A 21,189-nucleotide genomic window follows, 5' to 3' on the forward strand; every position below is an offset into this window, starting at 1 on the left:
GTTCGTTGGGGGCAGGGATTGGCAGGTGGGCTTGGGCTGCGGCTGGCAGAGGGGGGCCCAAGGTGAGGAGCCTAAGGACCAGGGTTCTGCAGGGGGGCTCTGATCTCTCTTCCAGCTGTCTTGTTGGAGGAAGTAAATAAAAGGAAGTATCTATTAAAAAAAAAAAAAAAAAAAGGAAGTATCTACAATCTACAGGGGGGAATGAGGCAGGGACCGAGGGGTGTGGTCTGGGGCCTGTCCTCCCCTTCTGCCACCCAGAGGCCTCACAGGCCCTGTCCACACCCTTCAGTGAGGGCAGTTATGAGACACTTTCCTTCCTGTTGCCCCTTCCTGTAACCTGCTAGCCACAGAGAATTTTATTTGCCTCTTAGGGACTCAAGGGTTGGAGAGCCCAGGGCTGCCCCAGCCTCCAGACTCCTGCCTGCAGAAGCTGGGGTACAATGAAAAGCCTCGGTCTAAGGAGGCATTTCCCACAACCCTGGCAGGCCATCACCAGGCTGTTATTGGAAGCTCTGTGAGGACTGGAAGGGGAAGTCTGTGTGCATGTGGGGGCGTGTGTTTTCACACAGGGGATGTCTGTGGAAACGATTTCCGATCATCGGCCTCTATGTATTAGTGTGTGTGTCAGTTCCTGTGGGTATACTGGTGTGAGTGATGCGGCCAGGTCACGTGGAGGGGGTCTGGGCCTGGCCCCTGTCCCAGGCTACCTGCGCCTCATCTCAGACCTCTGTGGGTCCTTGCCAGGGCCTTTGGCCCCCTTGCCCATCTCAGGGCCTTGGACAATCAGGCACTTCAGGGCAGGGCTGGGTGTGGTGGCGCCTGCTCTGTAGGCTGTCATCTTGGGCCTAACCATGGGATGGTCACTATGCGGGAAAGAATGTCTACACTCTGGGTGGGGGCAGTCAGAGCCCATGCCTTGCTACTTCTGCCCCTCATTCTTTCAAGGAATGTTTATAGGCACTGGATACCCACGATGTCTGTGCCTCATCAGCTGTGTTTCAGTCTCCCCTCCTAGGATCAGAGGAGACAAGGAGGGGTGTGTATGCCTGGCCTCCCCTACTCCCGCAGTCATGGGCTTGGAACCTGTAGTATCCCCTCCTCAGCAAGGGAGCCTGACCCATCCTCTGTCCCTCCTCCCTACAGAGGGGGAAGTGAGAAGGAGGGGGGTTAGGGACCCTATCTTCTGGGCTGGGACAGCATAAAAAGCAGAAGTAAGGGAAGTAATGGGCCCTCTGGCCACTGGCTTGAGCCCTACCATGCAGACCCCGGCTGATTTTCCCAGAGTTGAGAGAGACTTACTTTCCTGTCCCAGAAAGGTGAGCAGAGGGTTGGCCTGCTTCCAACAGTGTCTGTCACCATGACTCTGGGTAAGGAATGGGTTTGGGGTAGCTCTGTCCCCTGGGGTTTCCTCGTGACTGCCTGTCTTCAGGGAGAGTTTCTCAGTCTCAGGCAGACAGACGGGTGCAGGCTGAGACCTCAGGATGGGGTGGGCAGAGGCTGCTGTGTGGCTTTCTGCTCGTCCCACCTGGGGTTACACGCAGGCCTGATTAACTTGCAGCTTTTTGTGGCTGCAGCATTTGTGGCTTCACAATGCTGGGTACCCTGAAGATGGGGCTGGACCTGGAATGGGAAGTCTCCAGAGTGACCCTAGTACTGAGGGAGGGGGAGGATTTGGGTGGGGAGGACATGGCCCTGGGCTTTCCTGGTACTTGAGGCCTGCCGACCACAGGCCTGGCAATAACCAGGGGAAGGACTTGGGTTCAAACCGGCTTCTGCTGCCTCTTCACTTTGAGCCTGGGTGAGTGAGTGTCCTCTGGGCCTCAGTTTCCTGTTCCTGAAATGGGCATAACAGCTTTTGGGATATTTGGATCAAAGTCATCAGATTGCACTCAGATGTCCCTCTCAGGTCCTCCAGAGATGGGTCACTCACAAATACTGGACTGTTCTCTCAAGTGCTAGGGGTTTGCAGGTGACATCGTCTCACCTCTTTTCCCACCCCAGGCAGACCAGCAAGAACCAAGGCTCTGCCTTTGAGTCCAAGGTCTGACATTCTGGGGGTCTGTGTGTCTTTCCTGCCTGTGTGTCTGCCCTGGATACCTGTCCATATACTTGGGCCTCACTGACTGGCTGGCAGCTGCTCATCTGCCTCTGTGTTGGGTTCTCTGTCACTGCTTGATGAGGGCCTGTCTTCACCTGTTGGGTACAGGTCATGTGTTCGGTATCTGTTGGTTCATGTCCCCATCTGTTTCTGCCTGTTGAGTACGTGTCCCCATCTGTCTCCACCTGTTGGATATAAGTCCCCATCTGTCTCTTCCTGTTGGGTGCATGTCTCCATATATCTTTGCCTGTTGGATGTGTCCCCATGTGCCTCTTCATGCTAGTTATGACTCACCCCCCTCCCCTTGCCTCTGCTTGTTGGATATGTGTTTTTCTTACCTCTGTCTATTGGGTCTGTGCCCCGATCCATCGCTGCCTGCTGGGCATGCCCTCTGGCCTCTGCCTGTTGGATGACCACATTCATCAGTCTTCACCTGTTGGGTGTCTGCCTCTGCCTGTTGGGTGTCCTCTTTATCTGCCTCTACATGTTGGATGTCTGCCTCTGCCTGTTGGGTGTCTTCTTTATCTGCCTCTACATGTTAGGTGCCTGTCTCTGCCAGCCAGGTTCCTATCTGCTCCTCAGCTGCTGGAATGGCATAGGGCTTTCTCTTTGCAGGCCCACAGGGAAGATGAGGGTGGAGGGCCAGAGGGCTGCCCTAAGGCAGTGGGGAGGGGGGAAGAGAGAGGAAGGGAACGTGGTGAGGGTGTAGGCCTGGAGCTAGGAAACCACAGGCCCTGAGTGATTGGCGGCCTGGGCCCAGCCCCCGCCCTCACCCTGAACATCCGCCTTGGCCCCGCCACCTCCAAGGCAGCCCCGGATGCTGCCTGCTCCTGCCATGGTGCCTTGGCTCTGCGGGGCGAATGGAGCAGGATCCCAAGCCGCCCCGTCTGCGGCTCTGGGCCCTGCTCCCCTGGCTGCCCAGGAAGCAGCGGCCCAGGATCAGCCAGACCGCTTTACCTGCCCCTGGCTCTGGCTCTGGGTCTGGCCTCAGGCGGGACTTGGTGAGTGTGCCCAGATGAATTGGCCTGGTTGTGGCCCATGGAACAGGTGCCTGGGCAGCCAGTTTGGCCTCAGCTGGCTTTGAGCTCTCCTAGCCCAGGCCTGGCCCTGCCGGGTAACTGGCCTCTGTCCAGACTTGCTTCCTGGGGAAGTGAGGTGGCACTTAAGGGCTCCAAGGTGGCATCGGCGACTGGAGGGAGGGCAGAAGGGTCTAAAATAACTATGACCTGGCAAGGAGTTTTCAGTAGATTTGTTGAAGGAACTTTTGGAGGGTGGAGCATGGAGTCTCTGGCCTTGGCTCCTACCCACCCCAGACTGGCACTCACTGGGTTGGTGAGGGAGTCTCAGGTGACTCGTGGATCCCTATGCATCTCAGTTCTGTCCTTCTGGCTAGAGTGATCCTGTCACCTACCCTGCCTAGGAACAAAAACTCAGCTTTGCCTCCCCTATATGAGAACAAACCATACTTCCTATTGAGGCAAAACTAAAACCTTTCTAGCAGGGGAGGGGAGGACCCAAGGCAGATCTCTGGGCCTCAGTCAGAGCCAGGAGTTAGCTCAGCCTGGCCAGCCTGGCCGTACCTGGACATGCCTTTGGGCCCAAACAGGCTGGACAATCAGAAGCCATAGGAACAGTGCTTCACTTGACCTGTCACCTTGATAGTTTGACCCTCCCTGGCCTTTGAAGCTCTTCAGTATTAAACCTGGAAGCTGGCCCTGTCAGGGCACTTTCTGGTTGGGCCCCTGCAGGGCCCTGTCTGCTGAGGTTTGGTGGGGTACACTTGGAAGGGGGGACATGCCCCCGGGTGGCCCGATGGGCTCCGCATGCCCACCAGCTCTGTCCCTCTGTCAGGATGAGGGCATCCTCAAGGAGATCTCCATCACCCACCACGTCAAGGCTGGCTCGGAGAAGGCCGACCCGTCCCATTTTGAGCTGCTCAAGGTTCTGGGCCAGGGATCCTTTGGCAAAGTGAGTCCTGAGCCCACAGCTGGGAGGGAAGCACTGGTCATGTCAGAGGTGGGAGTGAGGGGGCCACCTTGGGGCTCAAAGGATCAGAGGACAAGGGTTGATGGGTCTGAGGTGAGGATGGGAGGTCACCTTAGGACCCAGGAAGGGCTATAGGGCAACATGGGGCCAGGGAAGTTAGAGGTCAGCCTGGGACCTGGAGGATGGGGTCAGCCCCTGCCCAGCTTCTCATCTGCCTTTTACCAACTGCCCTCTTAGGTCTTCCTGGTGCGGAAGGTGACTCGGCCTGACAATGGGCACCTGTATGCCATGAAGGTACTTAAGAAGGCAACACTGAAAGGTGAGTGGAGGTACCTCCCCACGCAGAGCCAGGCTGGACACAGGGTCAGGGAAGACAGCCTAGCTCTCCGGGGCCTAGTGTCTGATGCAGGAGATAGCTCTATCTCCGGGAGCTCCTGATCTGAAGGTGGAGAAACAGGCCTGTTCTCAGCCACCACTTCCCTGCACCCCACTTCATGATGAAGACAGGGTCCATTCAGAGAAGATTTCCAGAGTTAACCACATTCCCAACCCCACCCACCGCACCAGGTGCCGATGACCACAGCTGAAGGTGAATGTCTAGAAGGAAGTATGTGGGAAGTGCAGAGTGTCTGTGGTGGGGGCCTTCGGATATCAGGCGTCAGGTAGCTTGGGCAGAGGCCTTCTCTCAGCATAGTTGCTTAGTGATGTTAGAAGACTCCAAGAGAGACCTCTCAGGATGGGAAGGGGCATGAGGCAGCTGGGCAGGTCAGAGAGGGTTATTCAAAGCAGGGCCACAGAGATGGATGGCAGAGAGGCTCAGAAGGGAGCCCGAGCCCAGGTCTGGAGTTCCAGGGCTTAGGAAGGCCATGAGGGTTGTGGGTAGTGGGTTTGAGGCTGGGCAGTGACTCTTTGGTTGGCCAGGGAGCCAATGTGACCACTGACCAGGTAGAGTGGGCCTCGGTCAGGGTACAGTAGGGAAAATTGGAAGTGTTAGCCTTGGGGTTGGTACTGGTCATGTGGCCCATGAAGGGCTGTCTGTGGGGTGATGTGGCTTTGGTGCCCCAAGGCCAGCCTGCTGGGGGTGGGAGTATTTCCCCAGAAGGGACAGTGGGAGCCGTGGGGGAAGAGAAAGATGAAAAGACTTGGTCCCTCCTTTGAAGGGCCCCCAGGCTAGGCTAGAGATAGAGAGGCTGAGCAGATTCAGCAGTGTGGTGCAGTGGGTGCTGTGACCTGGATGCCCAGGGGTGCCGTTTCCCAGTGGGGGAAGGGGGAGGCTCATAAGCAGTAGCCATCTGAGCAGTGCATTGCAGGATGAGTTGGGAGGTCTCCAGACTGAAAATGGGAAAGGAAGGAGAAACTGTTCACCTGAGCAAAATTGTAGGGGCAGTTTGAAAATGGAAGGCATATTTGGGAAACAGTGACTGGAATAGCTAACTCCAGCGTGGGCCCTGCCATGTCTGGTGAGGGATACAAAAATATTGAATTAGAGGGTCAGAGGTGCTCTGGGGGGGCGGGGAGCAGAGTAGTGTAGGGGAGAGGACCCTAACTGGGCAGGTTAAGGAAGATTTCCTGAAGGAGATGAGGCCTAAACTGAGTTGAAGAAGAAACTGCTGAAGATCAGAATTGCCTAGAGACTTTTATTCCTTTAAAAAAAAAAAAAAAAGGCCTTGGCCAGGTAGCTCAGCTGATTTGAGCATCATCCTGATACGCTGAGATTGTGGGTTCGATTCCCAGTCAGGGCACATACAAGAATCAACCAATGAATGCATAAATAAGTGGGACAATAAATCAGTGTTTCTCTTTCTCTCTCTCTTCCTCTCTTTCTAAAATCAATCAATAAAAAATTTTAAAGTAAAAATAATAAAATAAAATTTAAAAGTACCTGCTCAGACTCATAAGTCTGAATTTGAGGCCCCAGGAACCTGCCTTTATAAGTAGCTCCCTAAGTGACTGTTCTCACCAGCCCCCCAGGCTGTAACTGGGAACTTGGGCCCCGTATTGGAATTGGGCACACACAGGAATGGGTTTGTCAGACTGGCTGGGTAGAATGGCCCTTGATGGGGCACATTTGGAGATGGGCCCAGAAGGATGGACAAGGCACCAAGGGTCCAGCCCTGGGCACTGCCAGGAAGTGTGAAGAACAGGTGGAAAGGAGAGCCTTTCTTAGCCAGGGCCTGGGAGTGGCTAGACTCTCGATGACTTCCTTTCTCCCCCGGCCAGTGCGTGATCGCGTTCGGACCAAGATGGAGAGAGACATCCTGGCCGATGTAAACCACCCCTTCGTGGTGAAACTGCACTATGGTGAGATCGCAGACCCTATCTGAGTTCCCACCTTACCTGCCAGCCTTTGCCCTGGCTTATGGGCTGCTGCCTTCCTTGCACATTGCCCATCTCCTACCTGGCAGGCAAGGGAGCTTGGGGCAGAGGGGCAGGGTGCAGTGGACTCCACCATTGCCTTTTCCCTTCTCCTCAGCCTTCCAGACCGAGGGCAAGCTCTATCTTATTCTGGACTTCCTGCGTGGCGGGGACCTCTTCACACGGCTCTCTAAAGAGGTGAGCGGGCACCCCAGTACCAGAGGGCCCCAGGATGGAGCTAGAGGGACAACAAGGCCTCCCATCCTAGGGCCCTCTGAGGGACATGTCCACTGTGGCCTGAACCTGGGCCCACCCAGGACTATGTAGCAGTCCTGACCCAGGAACCTACCCTGTGTCAGAGGTCACAGTCTCAAAGCTTCTGAGAGTTTTCCCTAAGATGGGCCGAGGAGGGTTAGGCCTTGGAACTCATGCTACTGTGATGCAGGGAGCTAAGCATGGCGGTCACCTCTCCACCTCCATGCTTCCAGGGCGGCCTTGGAAAGGGCTGTGAGGACGGGGAGAAGCCCAGATCCATCCAGAAAACTAGATACTTGAATCAAAAGGATTTTTAACTGACCTAAAAGAATTTGAGCCAGATATAAAAATGGAACCATTAAGACAATTCAAGTTTAAGAGGAGAACCAAACTTTTCTTTTAATTTTTAAAATGTTATTTTAATGTTAGAATAGGTAATACATTTATATGCTTGAAAAGAAAAATATTCATTGAGAAGTCTTCAGCCCACCCCAGCCCCCTTTACCCCCACATAGGTAAACATTTTTTATTGGTTTCTTGTTTAAGTTTCCCATGTCTTTTTGGAAATACACACCATTCTGATATATGTTCTGAATCCCAACCCCCACATTTTTACATAACAGGTACTATTCTGTGATACTGTTCTGTACCTTGCTTTTTTTTTTTTTTTTTTAAAGACAGTGTGTCTGGAGATCGGTTCATATCAGAACATGGGGAAACTCCTTTTTGTAGCTTACACCCCACAGCACTCTGTCACGCAGGGAGAAACAGTCCCATCTTTTGCTCGACCCTTGGGTTGTTTCTAACCTTTTGCTCTTTCCAAGCAATGCCACAATAAGTGGCATGTATGTTAGTCATTTCACAGCTCAAACCCCTTTATGAAAGGTAGGGTGGATGGCACTGGTATTTCTAAGGGTCCTCCCCAAGGTGAACCCTCAGGACCAGGAAGCTGCTGGCTGCCCAGAGCCCCAGCTCCGGAAGAAGAAACGATTGCAGCTGAAGCCCCCTCCTGCTGATTGCAGGTTATGTTCACGGAGGAGGACGTGAAGTTTTACCTGGCCGAGCTGGCTTTGGGCCTGGACCACCTGCATAGCCTGGGAATTATTTATAGAGACCTCAAGCCTGAGAAGTGAGTGAAGCTCCAGCCCACCCTAGCCTCCCTGCAGAATGCAGAGGCAGGCCCTCAGGCGTCTCCTAAGACAGGGCCACCCCAGTGGGGGTTGGTATGACTCTCCCTAAGAAATCCCTTCTCCCTTGGGCTGCCCCATGAGTGGGAAGGTGGCAGTGGAGTGGTAGTGGCAGCAGGCTCACATTGGGGGGGGGGAGGCTGCCTAACCACTAGTGTTGCCATTACCAAGGCCCAGGCACCACCATGCAGCTGTGTTGCCTGCCATTTTGCTAATCCAGTAGGACATCTGAGGTGCCATCGTTAAAGGTCATGACTTGATACTGCCTCGCTAGGATTTTCCTTAACGTCTAAATAGCCTCAGATGGTAACTTGGGAGCACAGGGCAGGTGCTAAGGGCGAATGAGATCTGGCTTTAGAGTGAGGTAGACCTGAATTCAAACCTTGTCTCCACCACCGACTAGCTGTATGACCCAAGGGAATTCCTTTTTATCTCCTTGGGCCTTAGTTTCCCCATTGTTAAAATGGGGTCACTATAGGACCTACCTCACACATTATTTCAAGGATTAGCAAAGAAGGTAGGTGATACACCTGCATAGCACCACCCCGCTCGACCCACCCAGTCATCAGATGCATCTGGGTGGTTCACCTTCTCTGGGTTGGGCCAACCTCCACAGCCCTGGTGGTGTCACCAGAACCTATCAAGGAGCCATTGCTGAGGGTCCCTGACTCCCCTGTCTTCGTTGCAGCATCCTTCTGGATGAGGAAGGCCACATCAAACTCACTGGTGAGTGGAGGGCACCTGCTCCCTCAGGTCCCGGGGTCTGGCAGGATGGGCTCTTGGTGGGTCTCTGGGCTGAGTGCTAAGGGGTCCATTCTTCCTGAGAGGTTGTGCCCAGCACTCAGAAGTAGTCAAAAGCCCAGGTGCCAGACTGAGAGTGGCCTGGGTTTGAACCCCAGGCCCCCACTGTGTAACCATGTTCAAGTCACTGAGCCTCTCTGGGCCTCAGCTTACTTGTGAATGTCCTGGGGGTGATGCCTTCCGGCCTCTGGGCAGGGAGGTTGGTTGTGCAGGGGGTGGCGGAAAAGGCAGGCAGGTCCTGAAGATGTGTCCTCTTGCCCTCTTTGTCGCAGACTTCGGCTTGAGCAAGGAGGCCATTGACCATGAGAAGAAGGCCTATTCCTTCTGTGGGACAGTGGAGTACATGGCCCCTGAGGTCGTCAACCGCCAGGGCCACACCCACAGTGCAGATTGGTGGTCGTATGGTGTGTTGATGGTGAGTTCCCAGGCAGGGATAAAGTTTCCAACCCAGGCCTTGGGCCTCAGTTTCCCCATTTGTGCAGTCAGGGGACTTGATGGTCTCTAAGGTTCTCTTGTCCTCTCATAGTCACGCTGGCCTCTTCCTCCACCCTTTCCTTGGAAGGATTCCAGGCTTGTTTCCACGTGGGGTGCCCCAGCCTGGGGCTGGGCCTCTCCCCAGCCTCAGACCCCTAATTCTGCTCCTGGTGTTCTTACTAACAGAGGGGAGAGGGATAGACACAACCCTTGATCCAGGTGAACCTCCAACAGGCCGGCAAGAATCCTGGGAATGGAGCTGAGTGGCCTGAGTGGAGGAGGCGGGGGCATGGGAGCTGGGGACCAGAGTCTGAATAGACCTTTGTCTTCTGCAGTTTGAGATGCTGACGGGCTCCCTGCCCTTCCAGGGGAAGGACCGGAAAGAGACTATGACACTGATTCTGAAGTAAGCACTAGCTCCTCCCTCACAGCTCAAGGTCCTGTCATGCCTGGCCCCAGTTTGGGGGCCTGAATAATACACTGTACCTGCCTCAAATTCCTCCATTAATGAGACACTCCTCTGGGTGAAGCATTAGGCTTTCCAGGGCCCCTTGTTCATCTACCAGGGCCTGTGGGAGGGGAATCCCAGAAGTCTTTGGGAGGTGAGTTAGTGGATGGCTTCTCTGGACTGAGCTGGAAACTAGACCTAGACAGAAGTGGGAGGGGAAATGGGCCTGTGGGGCGAGGCTCAGCCCTGATGATACCTGGGGGCTGTTTCAGGGCGAAGCTGGGGATGCCCCAATTTCTGAGCACAGAAGCCCAGAGCCTCCTGCGGGCCCTATTCAAGAGGAATCCTGCCAACCGGCTCGGTAAGCATCCCCAGCTCAGGGGAGGGGAGCGGGGTACAGCTGCAGCCTAGGCCACGGGGCCACATCTGGGGCTGAAAGGGGCCGTTGTCCTTTGTGTGGGCAGACAATGCCGCTGGCCACTCTGCTTTCTGGCTCTATGTGTGGCGTTGGGGCAGCGGGGTGACCTGTGTGTAGGGGGAAGGCAGGAACTGATTCATCCTCACTCCCCCTGGGGACGAGGACAGAGGCCCCCACACAGTTCCTCTGCCAAGGCTGCTGGCACAAGAGGACAAGCATGAGCTCAGGCATCAGAAGGCTCAGGTCCCAATCCTGGCCCCATGTCAGGTCCCACAGCCTGGAATCAGTGGTCTCTCCATAAATATTTGTTGAACAAATGAATGCCATTTATGAGCTAAGTGACCCAAGATGGTGGACTTCACCTCACAGTGCTCTAGGTCCTCGTCTTCATGGGAGAGGATGAGCTCAAGCTCTGTTGATTAAACAAAGTCCATGAATGTGTCTGATACATACTACTTGCTCAATAAGTCTTGGCTCCTGGGTTCACCTAAACCATGAACCAGGTCCTTGGGGTTGAATGGAATGAGAGCCTATCTGGCTACTGACAAGGGCAGTGGGATAAGAACAACAGATGAGGCCCTCTGCATGTCTTGGACCAAGTTCAGCCTCTGTCCTGTGTGGTCTTGGACAAGTTGCTTAACCTCACTGGGCCTTTCTTCTTTCATTAGTACATTACAGCCTGATTATAAGAGGCCTTGGGGTGATGGCTGAGTGGATTTGGGGTAGCATGAGCCCGTCCTTCCCCATGCTCCCAGTGGACTGCTCCATCTGCTGGTCCCAGACCAGTAAGGCTACTTGGTGGCTGGAGGTTGAACCATCTGCAGACCCTCATCTTGGCTCTTTCAGGCTCCGGCCCTGATGGGGCAGAGGAAATCAAGCGGCATGTCTTCTACTCCACCATTGACTGGAATGTGAGTGTCTGTCACCCATCAGGGCGTCAGCTGATGAAGGCCTTAGGCGTGGAGCAGAGTGTGACAGCATGGCCTGGGAGGCCAGGGCTGGGCTTCCAAGGGCAAGCATTGATGCCCCCGTTTGCCTAGCCCGTGCTCCAGTCCCGGCACCTCCTCCTGCCTGGGGCTTCCAGCAGGCAGTGGGGGTGCTATGGTAACTGGAGTGCCCACCCCACTTTGCAGAAGCTGTACCGTCGTGAGATCAAGCCACCCTTCAAGCCAGCCGTGGCGCAACCTGATGACACCTTCTACTTTGACACTGAGTTCACATCCCGTACACCCAAGGGTGCGTCCCTTGTCTCATTTGTTTTGGGCTGGTGCGGGCGGGAAGCAGGGAGTCAGGGGTACCTTGGGACACAGGGGCGATCACGACTCTGGCAGGCCCAGGTGTGTGGGCAGACAGGCGGGTGGGCCTTTAACTCTTTGTCCTCATCTTGTTCTGCTTGACTCTCCCACTCCAGGGCTCTATGGGCTCTTTGTGTCTGGATGAGGGGGTGGGGTGAGTGGGTGGTTAAGGCCACAGTAGAAGAGTCAGGACCCCTGCCCCAGGCGTCTCCCAGCCCACTGGGAAGACAGAACACATCAGGCTCACACTCACATCAGGGGTAAAGAATCTGACCCAGTAAAAACGAGGTGGAGATGGACTGGCAGAGCAGAGGTGACAGTGCCCACAGGTCAGGGGCAAGTTTGGGGATCTGCTTTGGCTACACTGACTGCCAGGCCTCAGTGTACTCATCTGGAACATGGACTTAGCCATAGACCCACCCAGTACTTTCCTCCCATGTAAGAAGCCAAGGAAGGGGCATCTGGGAGGGAACTTGGTAAATCCTAACACTTCTGACCGGTTATTGGTGGGGTGAGTGTTAACTCTGGAAGGCCTCCTGGAGGGACAGTTTTTAGCAGAAGGGGAGCTTTTCTCACTGTGGCTTGCATATCCCTGATGACAGGGAGTTTAGCACTTCTCCGAGCATTTTGTCCCATCTTTCTTCATTTATCTGATAAATATGTACCTGGTCCCTACTATGTGCCAGCCATTGGGGGATTGATAGTGAATAAGACAGACTCTGCCCTGCCTTCATATGGCTCAGGCTGTAGTGGGGGAAGAGACGTGAAAACAGCTACTGGTGTGACAGGTGCAGCTTCATAGGGGTGAGGGGCTGGAAGAGCAGCCTCGGGCTGGCCTTCTCGGAGGAGAGAGTGGGTGAGCTGGGCCTCAGCGATAGACAAGGAGTGAATATCTAGTGGGAACAGCATGTGCGGTGGCTCAGAGTCTCCTTTAAGGATCTGAGAAGTCTGACCTGCTGAGGTGTGGAGCGAGGGAGAGGAGGCTAAGATCACAAGGACCTCATTGTCGAGGCTGAGGAGTTGGACTTTTTCCTCAGGGCAGAGGGGAGCGTTTGAAGGGTACAGAGATAGACTTGTGGTTGGAACCATGTTTCTGGCTGCTGCACAGAAGATAGACCAAAAGGAGCAGACCTGAGGCAGGGAGGCCAGGAGGAGGCTCCCAGGAAGGGATGAGGTGTCCTGGCCTAGGCCAGACACCAGATGTGGGGTATCCTTGCGTATCAGGGCTGGGCTAGTATAAACACACACGAACAGATGAGCTAGCTAAGGGCTGAGATGAATCCTGCCCAAGCTCCCACCACAGCCAGCTGCTGAGACGAACCTGGGAGTCCCTTAGTTACCCTCTGCTGGGCTGCCTCAGGGTCAAGGGCACCTCCTCAGGCTCACATCGCCTTCCTACCCCTGTAGACTCCCCAGGCATCCCCCCCAGTGCTGGCGCCCATCAGCTGTTCCGTGGCTTCAGCTTCGTGGCCACCGGCCTGATGGAGGATGACGGCAAGCCTCGGGCCACGCAGGCCCCACTGCACTCAGTGGTTCAGGTGAGGGGGCCAGCAGGTTGCTGCCCAGTTGTCTTTTTCCACCTAGAAGCCACAGGCAGAACAACTGAAACAGGCTCTGGAGTTGGATGGGCCTGGGTTCAAACCCTGATTGCTGCCATGTAGCCTGTTGGGCCTTCAAAGCTCTTTGGGCCTCGGTTTCTCCATTTGTAAAACAGGGATGACAACATGGATATAAGTGTCCCGGCACAGCCTGCGACGTTGTGGAGCCTGGTTAAGTACAAGAGGGTGCCCACGGTGGTGATTCTGGGAGCTGGCAGTCAAGTCGCCAACATGGGGGTGGGCAGCAGGGGCTGTGTCTGCTCACACTTGTCCCGCATTTGCATACTTTCCTGGCTCCGTGGAAAATATAGAATTGAGAGGCAAGAATGTAAACTCTGGAGCTCACTGCCTGGATTCAGAGCCTGACTCAGACCTTGACCCTCCTGGTGCCTCAGTTTCCTCTTCTGTAAATCAGGGCGATGATAAAAACTTCCATAGAGTTGTTGTATAAGTTAAATGTCTGTAAAGTTAATGTGATTATGTAATTTATTATTCGTCTTTGTCCAGGACAAATGTTAAACCAGACTGGATGTGAGAACCACAGGCATAAATCAGGGCTGTCCCTGGGATTGCGTGATCACCTGATAGAAAGTGCTTAGAGTAGTGCCTGCCACATACTAAGCATTGTAGAAGCATTTGCTATGTTAATGCCTTGGAACCTTGAGACACCTTATGAGGTGGGCTGTGATACTGTTGTATCTGAACAGCAAGAAACAGATGTTGTTTTTTTTGTTTGTTTGTTTGTTTTTCATTTTTCTGAAGCTGGAAACAGGGAGAGACAGTCAGACAGACTCCCGCATGCACCCGACTGGGATCCACCCAGCACGCCCACCATGGGGCGGCGCTCTGCCCACCAGGGGGCGATGCTCTGCCCATCCTGGGCGTCGCCATATTGCGACCAGAGCCACTCTAGCGCCTGGGGCAGAGGCCGAGGAGCCATCCCCAGCGCCCGGGCCATCTTTGCTCCAATGGAGCCTTGGCTGCAGGAGGGGAAGAGAGAGACAGAGAGGAAAGCGCGGCGGAGGGGTGGAGAAGCAAATGGGCGCTTCTCCTGTGTGCCCTGGCCGGGAATCGAACCCGGGTCCTCCGCACGCTAGGCCGACGCTCTACCGCTGAGCCAACCGGCCAGGGCTAAGAAACAGATGTTTTGCCGCACAATTAAGTAGCCAAATTAAGGAGTCTTTATTTTAAATCCGGCTACCGCAGGGAGACCTAAGTCATTCAAATCATGCGGCCCCAAAAACAGTTTGGGGCTAGCTTTTTTTTTTTTTCATTTTTCCGAAGCTGGAAACGGGGAGGCAGTCAGACAGACTCCCGCATGCGCCCGACCGGGATCCACCGGCATGCCCACCAGGGGGCGATGCTTTGCCCCTCTGGGGCGTCGCTCTGTTGCGTCCAGAGCCATTCTAGCGCCTGAGGCAGAGGCCACAGAGCCATCCCCAGTGCCCAGGCCAACCTTGCTCCAATGGAGAGGAAGGAGAGGGGGAGCGGTGGAGAAGCAAATGGGCGCCTCTCCTGTGTGCCCTGGCCGGGAATCGAACCCGGGACTCCTGCACGCCAGGCTGACGCTCTACCGCCGAGCCAACCGGCCAGGGCCAGGGGCTAGCTTTTAAAGACAAAATCACCCACTGATTGGGGAATGGGGAGGAGGAGAAGCCTAGCAGTAAAACAAAGCAATGAAACAAGCTCTCTTACAATGCTTATCTGTAAGATTAATTCAGGGAGAAACGTTCTGGGAACACCTGCAACCTTGCAGAACCAGCCCAAGGCCACAGCCTGGGAAACCAGGGGTAGGAAGTCTTTTAGAAAAAAAGTAAGTTCTGCTGAAAGTCTCTTTGTTTTAGAGAAAGTAAGTTCTGCTGAACGTTACTTATGGTAAGAGCCTTTCTTTTCTACATTTCAATACCCCCAAAGGGAAGGCAGCTTGCTCAAGGCCACAGTTAAGTGGCAGAGCTGGGAGCCAGCTAAGGGCTCCTGTGTCCCTCTCAAGCCTGCCCACTTCACCACCCTCTGATTGCAGGGTGAGAGCCAGAGTGTGCTCGCCATATAGGTCCAGAGAGAGGCAGGTTGTACCACAGGCTTCCTGGCTCTTGCCTGGGACCCTCTCCACTGAGCCAAGGCCGTAGGTGCTGGGGACTTCCCCTGCATTCTAAAGTTGACAGCCCCACCTCTTGGTCTCCTGCAGCAACTGCACGGGAAGAACCTGGTTCTTAGTGATGGCTACGTGGTAAAGGAGACAATTGGTGTGGGCTCCTACTCCGTGTGCAAGCGCTGTGTCCACAAAGCCACCAACATGGAGTATGCTGTCAAGGTGGGCCTCTAACCATATATTTGCCATGGCTGCTGGGCTGGGGGGTAGCCAGTGTAGCCTTTGCTCTTTGGCAAGGAGGGTGGTGCCTGAGGCTCTGTGGCTGGGTGAAGGGTGCAGTGTGGGCTTGGTGGCCGGGAGGGACTCCGGAGACTGTCTTCCTAACACGGGCGATGCACCCTTTTTCTTCAGGTCATTGACAAGAGTAAGCGGGATCCCTCAGAAGAGATTGAGATTCTTCTGCGGTACGGGCAGCACCCCAACATTATCACTCTAAAAGATGTGAGTGGGGGTCCTTGAAGCTGGGGTGAGACTGAGCACATGACTGTAGGATTTGTCTCGGAGCTGCCATTCCTTTGTCTTCGATCCTCCTGTGCTTATGAGAGGGGAGGACACTGGGTGCCTCTGGTCTGACAGCACCCAGGAGCCCTCCACTGCAGACTTGGGCATTCTCTGAGAGTTTTCCTGCCCGTCAGGGGACAAGTACCAGCATCCTCCATCCAGGGGGACAGAGGATAAACACGTGAAGGCCCTGCTGGGGCCTCTGAAGCACAGAGCACGACATATGCCTCTGGTTCATGTCATTCTTTGCTGGCTGGTGACCCGATGACTGAGGGGCCCAGGCCTGGCCCTGAGGGAAGGGGCCTGACAGCATGGTCTTTGGCAGGTGTACGATGACGGCAAGCACGTGTACCTGGTGACGGAGCTGATGCGAGGCGGGGAGCTGCTGGACAAGATCCTACGGCAAAAATTCTTCTCAGAGAGGGAGGCCAGCTGTGTTCTGCACACCATCAGCAAGACTGTGGAGTATCTGCACTCCCAGGGGGTAAGTCTGGGTAGGGGCACTGAGTGGGAGTATCATACTGTCAGCAGAGTGCATGAGCTACGGACTGGCCTGGACAGTGGCAATCTTCAACAGCCAGACAGAGGAGCGACTAAGGATGTGTGGTGGGTGAGTGGGTGGATGGAAGGGAAGGAATGAGTGAGGAAGGGAGAGACAAGGCCAAATTGTGAAAAGGAACATTTATTCTGTACCTACTATGTGCCAGGCACCTGTTATATTCTTTCCTTACATTATCTCAATTGATTTTCATAAAACCGGCCCTGGCCGGTTGGCTCAGTGGTAGAGTGTCGGCCTGGCGTGCAGGAGTCCCGGGTTCTATTCCCGGCCAGGGCACACAGGAGAAGCGCCCATCTGCTTCTCCACCCCTCCCCCTCTCCTTCCTCTCTGTCTCTTTCTTCCCCTCCCACAGCCAAGGCTCCATTGGAGCAAAGTTGGCCCGGGTGCTGATGATGGCTCAGTGGCCTCTGCCTCAGGTGCTAGAATGGCTCTGGTTGCAACAGAACGATGCCCCAGATGGGCAGAGCATCTCCCCCTGGTGGGCGTGCCAGGTGGATCCCGGTCGGGCGCATGTGGGAGTCTGTCTGACTGCCTCCCCGTTTCCAACTTCAGAAAAATACAAAAATACAAAAACCATATGATGCTTAAGCATACAAACATGATTCTGTTATTGGCCCACTTTACAGGTAAGAAGACTGAGGCTCAGAGATGTGAAGTTACTTGCCCAAGGTCACACAGCCAGGGAAGAATGGAGCAAAGATGCCTGAATGAGGAACTGACTGCAGACAGGGAGAGGGTTTTGAGTTCGGAAGCAGCAGGGTCACTGTGAGGTACTCAAGGCTTCAAGGAAGTGAATCTGGCTGTGGGTTCAGCTGCTCAGACAGGAAGTAGATGCAGAAGGAAATGTTACTAGAAACAGCAGGTGCTACAGAATAGGTTGAAATGCAAATGGTAGAACTTGGCCTTACCATTGCACAAGGCAGAGATAGAAAGATTCGTTCTAGTGTATTGAAGCCAAAAACAGAGAGTTAGCATGAGTTTCTGGTGGAGATGATGTTTTAGGGGCTTCCAGTCATACCGTGTGGGGGTTAAGAATGTAGGCTTTGGGCCTGACCGGTGGTGGTGCAGTGGATAGAGCACTGACCTGGGATGCTGAGGTCCCAGCTTCAAAACCCGGAGATCTCTGGCTTGAGCACAGGCTTGCTAGCTTGAGCACAGGGTCACCAACTTAAGTGCGAGATCATCAATATGATCCTAAGGTCACTGACTTGAGTCCAAGGTCACTGGCTTGAGCAAGGGGTTACTGGCTCAACTTAAGCCCCCTAGTCAAGGCACATATGAGAAGCAGTCATTGAACAACTAAAGTGCTGTAACTACAAGTTGATGTTTCTTATCTCCCTTCCTGTCTCTCAAACCCCAAAACAAAACAAAAAACAACTGCAAACTTTGGAATCCTACTGGCTGTGTTCAGGTCCTCTGGGAGGTTGGGGAAGTGTCACCTTTCTGATCCTCTCTCACTGCCTGTCTGCAAACTTCCAGTAACCAGCCCTCCACCCCCCAGGGTGGCAGAGGATGAAGTGAGGTGCTACACTGGGAAAGCACCACGGTCCGGGGCAGGCCAGTGGAAGATGCCATGTAAACATTAGGGGGAAGCAGGACCAGATCGTTGCTATGCCTTCTTCTTTTTTTTTATTTTATTTATTGATTTTACAGAGAGAGTAGAGTTGAGGTGTGTGTGTAGCAAGAAGTATCAACTCATAGTTGCTTCACTTCAGTTCATTGATTACTTATGTATGTGCTTTGGCAAAGCCCAGGGTTTCAAACCAGCGACCTCAACGTTCCAGGTTGACGCTTTATCCCCTGTGCCACCACAGGCCAGGCATTTTGCCTTCTTTTTAAATTAACTTTTTATTATGAAAAACTTTCAAGGCTATACAAAACTAGAAGAATAGATAATGAACTCCCAGTTATCCATCACCCAGATTCAAGAATTATCAAGGTTTTTCTTGCCCTCCTTTCCTTCTTTCCTCTCTCCTTTCCTCTCCTCCTTCCCTCTTCTCGTTCTTTTTTGTTGTTGCTGATGTATTTTTCCCAACTATTTTTGAGGGAGTGGATGCAGGAGGAAAACCTATAGAAAAATGAAAAGAATAGTACAATGAAAACCATTTCTTTTCTAGATTCACTAAACCTTAACAGTCTGCCACATTTGCTTTATTTCTTTTTCTGTCTGTGTCTGTCTCTATATGTAAATATATATATTTTTACGGGTGCATTTGAAAGGAAGTTGCAAACTTTATATGACACTTGACCTAAAATACCTGTAATTAAAGTATTTAAAAGCATATCTCAGATCTCACATCTGAGTTACAGATCCTACATCTATAACTCTAAAAAAGGCAAACTTTTTTATCAAAACCGCTAACAAAATTTCTTTTCTTTTTTTTTTATTTTTATTTTTCTGAAGTGAGAAGGGGGAAAGCAGAGAGACAGACTCCTGCATGTGCCCTACTGGGATCCACCTGGCATGCCCACCAGGGGGCGATGCCCTGCCTATCTGGGGTGTTGCTCCATTGCGGCTGGAGCCATTCTAGCACCTGAGGCAGAGGCCATGGAGCCATCCTCAGCGCCTGGGCCAACTTTGCTCCAGTGGAGCCTTGGCTGCAGGAGGGGAAGAAAGATAGAGAGAAAGGAGAGGGGGAGGGTGGAGAAGCAGATGGGCGCTTCTCCTGTGTGTCCTGGCTGAGAATCAAACCCAGGACTTCCACACGCTGGGCTGATGCTCTACCACTGAGCCAGCCAGCTAGGGCCAACAGCTAACAAAATTGGTGATTACTCGTTTTCACATATTGCCCTGACAATTGACACATTTCCCCTATTGATTGTCCTTTCAAAAATATCTTTTTGTGATTGGTTTATTGGAATCGGTCTATAAGCTCCTCTCCTTTTATTCACTTATTGTATCCCTTAAGTCTCTTTTCTAAAATTGCAATAAAATTTGCACACAGCATATCTTGAATGTACACTTTGAGGTGTTTTGTTAAATGTGTACATCTGTGTAAACGCCACAGTAAAAAAAACCTCCCTTATGCCACTGTCTTGTTGAAGAGGTCAGTTATGTAGAATGTGTGTTTGCTTCCTCATGGCATCATTTTCTTTTTTTTTTTCCTTTTTTTTTTTTTTTTGTATTTTTCTGAAGCCGGAAACCAGGAGAGACAGTCAGACAGACTCCCGCATGCGCCCAACCGGGATCTACCCGGCATGCCCACCAGGGGGTAATGCTCTGCCCATTCGGGGCATCGCTCTGTCGCGACCAGAGCCACTCTAGCACCTGGGGCAGAGGCCAAGGAGCCATCCCCAGTGCCCGGGCCATCTTTTGCTCCAATGGAGCCTTGGCTGCGGGAGGGGAAGAGAGAGACAGAGAGGAAGGAGAGGGGGAGGGGTGGAGAAGCAGATGGGCGCTTCTCCTGTGTGCCCTGGCTGGGAATCGAACCTGGGACTTCCGCACGCCAGGCCGACGCTCTACCACTGAGCCAACCGGCCAGGGCCATGGCAACATTTTCATTGTTTCTCTATTGCCTGTATTTACTGAAAACGTAACGAGCTCTAACATCTTACTTAGATTCAGTTTAAGCTTCTTTTTGGGAGCGAGGAGCTAAATCCACTTCCTGGGAGGCATAGTGTACTTCATACAGCATCATGTCTTCGAGCAACACGTCACATTGCCCCCATTAGCCATTAATTGTGTCAGGGGGTAACAGTCCAGGGATGGGTGAACAGGTGGCCGGCAGTGGGCGGGACTGATGATAAAATCCTCAACAACCTCTTACAGAGTGGTTTCATTCTTTTAGGATCTCTGTCTGAATCAGTTATTAGAGTTTGCAAAAATGGCATGTCTGATTCTTTCTAATTTATTAGGGGTAAGGGTAAGGGTATTCTTTTGTTATAAAAAGAAAAAAAAAAAGAGAACTTGACCTCATAACCAAAGCCTCAATTTGGTTACCACATGTACTGTTCTGGTCATGTTTGAAGTGGTTTTGGTTTTAGAAATAGCCAGTTTCAACAGACTAATATTTAAATATGTCAGGTCAGACAATAAATGTATTTCCTTTTCTTATTTTGTTTTTAGGTGAGGACTAGTTAAAGTTATCCCCAAGAAGATTTAGAAGACAGGGTCGAAGTAGTGAATTTCCAGTGGGTCAGAACAAGGAAGGACTTTCTAGAGTGAGCCCCTCTACTAGCTCCAAGTACAGACTACCACTTGGTGGGGGTGTTATGGGAGAAAATGATCTTTCCCAAAGCCAGGAGTCTATGGGTCTCCAAAGCTTCTGGCCCTTTTCAAAAACCAGAGGCAGATGATGAGGAAATGGGATGCTCTTGAGTCCAAATATGGAAGAAGAGTCTCTCGGCTGATTACACATTGGCAGTATCTGTGGTCTAGAAGCTGGGAATCCCATACAAACTGAGGGATGAGAAGAGGGTAACCAGGAGCTGGGTCCACTGGGATCTCCTATATCTTTTTATTGGTGTATCACGTGAAACCAAATCATCCTGTACAGCCCTGAGAAAGGAAAGAGTGAGTGAGAGACAGAAACAAGTGATCTGTTTCTATATGGGCCCTGACCGGGAATCAAACTGGCAACCTCTGTTCTTAGAGACAATGCTCTAACCGAGCTATCTGGCCAGGGCAATAAAATAAACATTTTTAAAAAGTTATTAAAAAATAAATCATATATAAGTTGATATTTTTTTTCTTGCTTTTTTAAAAATAAATTTCCTTTTGCCTTTCCCTTCATTTTTAAAAATTATTTATTTAGAAATTAAATTTAATGGGGTGACATTGGTCAATAGAATATGTAGTTTTTAGGTAAACATCTCTATAGCATTTGAACTGTTGATTGCATTATGTACCTAGTCACCCAAAGTCAAATAATTTTCTGTCACTATATTTGTCCTTCTTTACTCCCTTCTAATAACTTAGATTAGTTTTGCCCGTCTTTGAATTTTATACAGTGTTCTTTTTTTTTTTTTTAAAGGAAAGTTTATTTTATTTTCTTATTTTTTTAAGTTTTTATTTATTAATTTTTAGAGAGAGGAGAGAGAGAAGGGGAAGAGAGAAGCGAGAGTA

The 21,189-nt window shown here is 52.3% G+C and overlaps 1 protein-coding gene across 4 annotated transcripts in view; it reads left to right on the forward strand.

Annotated features, from left to right (window-relative positions):
- The window catches only part of RPS6KA1 (ribosomal protein S6 kinase A1), a 40,817-nt gene that overhangs the window by 11,118 nt on the left and 8,510 nt on the right, over positions 1-21,189 (forward strand). For 2 of the 4 annotated variants that reach the window (XM_066375555.1, XM_066375553.1), the window contains 15 exons: positions 3,950-4,066; positions 4,322-4,403; positions 6,305-6,385; positions 6,558-6,637; positions 7,717-7,823; positions 8,570-8,607; positions 8,955-9,097; positions 9,492-9,562; positions 9,877-9,965; positions 10,869-10,933; positions 11,156-11,258; positions 12,725-12,855; positions 15,101-15,226; positions 15,416-15,505; positions 15,891-16,049. In XM_066375555.1, the coding sequence (XP_066231652.1) occupies positions 3,950-4,066; positions 4,322-4,403; positions 6,305-6,385; positions 6,558-6,637; positions 7,717-7,823; positions 8,570-8,607; positions 8,955-9,097; positions 9,492-9,562; positions 9,877-9,965; positions 10,869-10,933; positions 11,156-11,258; positions 12,725-12,855; positions 15,101-15,226; positions 15,416-15,505; positions 15,891-16,049 (1,482 nt within the window). Of the gene's footprint in view, positions 1-1,206; positions 1,317-2,921; positions 3,100-3,949; positions 4,067-4,321; positions 4,404-6,304; positions 6,386-6,557; positions 6,638-7,716; positions 7,824-8,569; positions 8,608-8,954; positions 9,098-9,491; positions 9,563-9,876; positions 9,966-10,868; positions 10,934-11,155; positions 11,259-12,724; positions 12,856-15,100; positions 15,227-15,415; positions 15,506-15,890; positions 16,050-21,189 lie in introns of those variants that run through there. The other 2 variants (XM_066375554.1, XM_066375552.1) reach the window with 2 other exon arrangements.

This window comes from Saccopteryx leptura, chromosome 3 (assembly GCF_036850995.1).
Source record: "Saccopteryx leptura isolate mSacLep1 chromosome 3, mSacLep1_pri_phased_curated, whole genome shotgun sequence".
Classification (NCBI taxonomy): domain Eukaryota; kingdom Metazoa; phylum Chordata; class Mammalia; order Chiroptera; family Emballonuridae; genus Saccopteryx; species Saccopteryx leptura.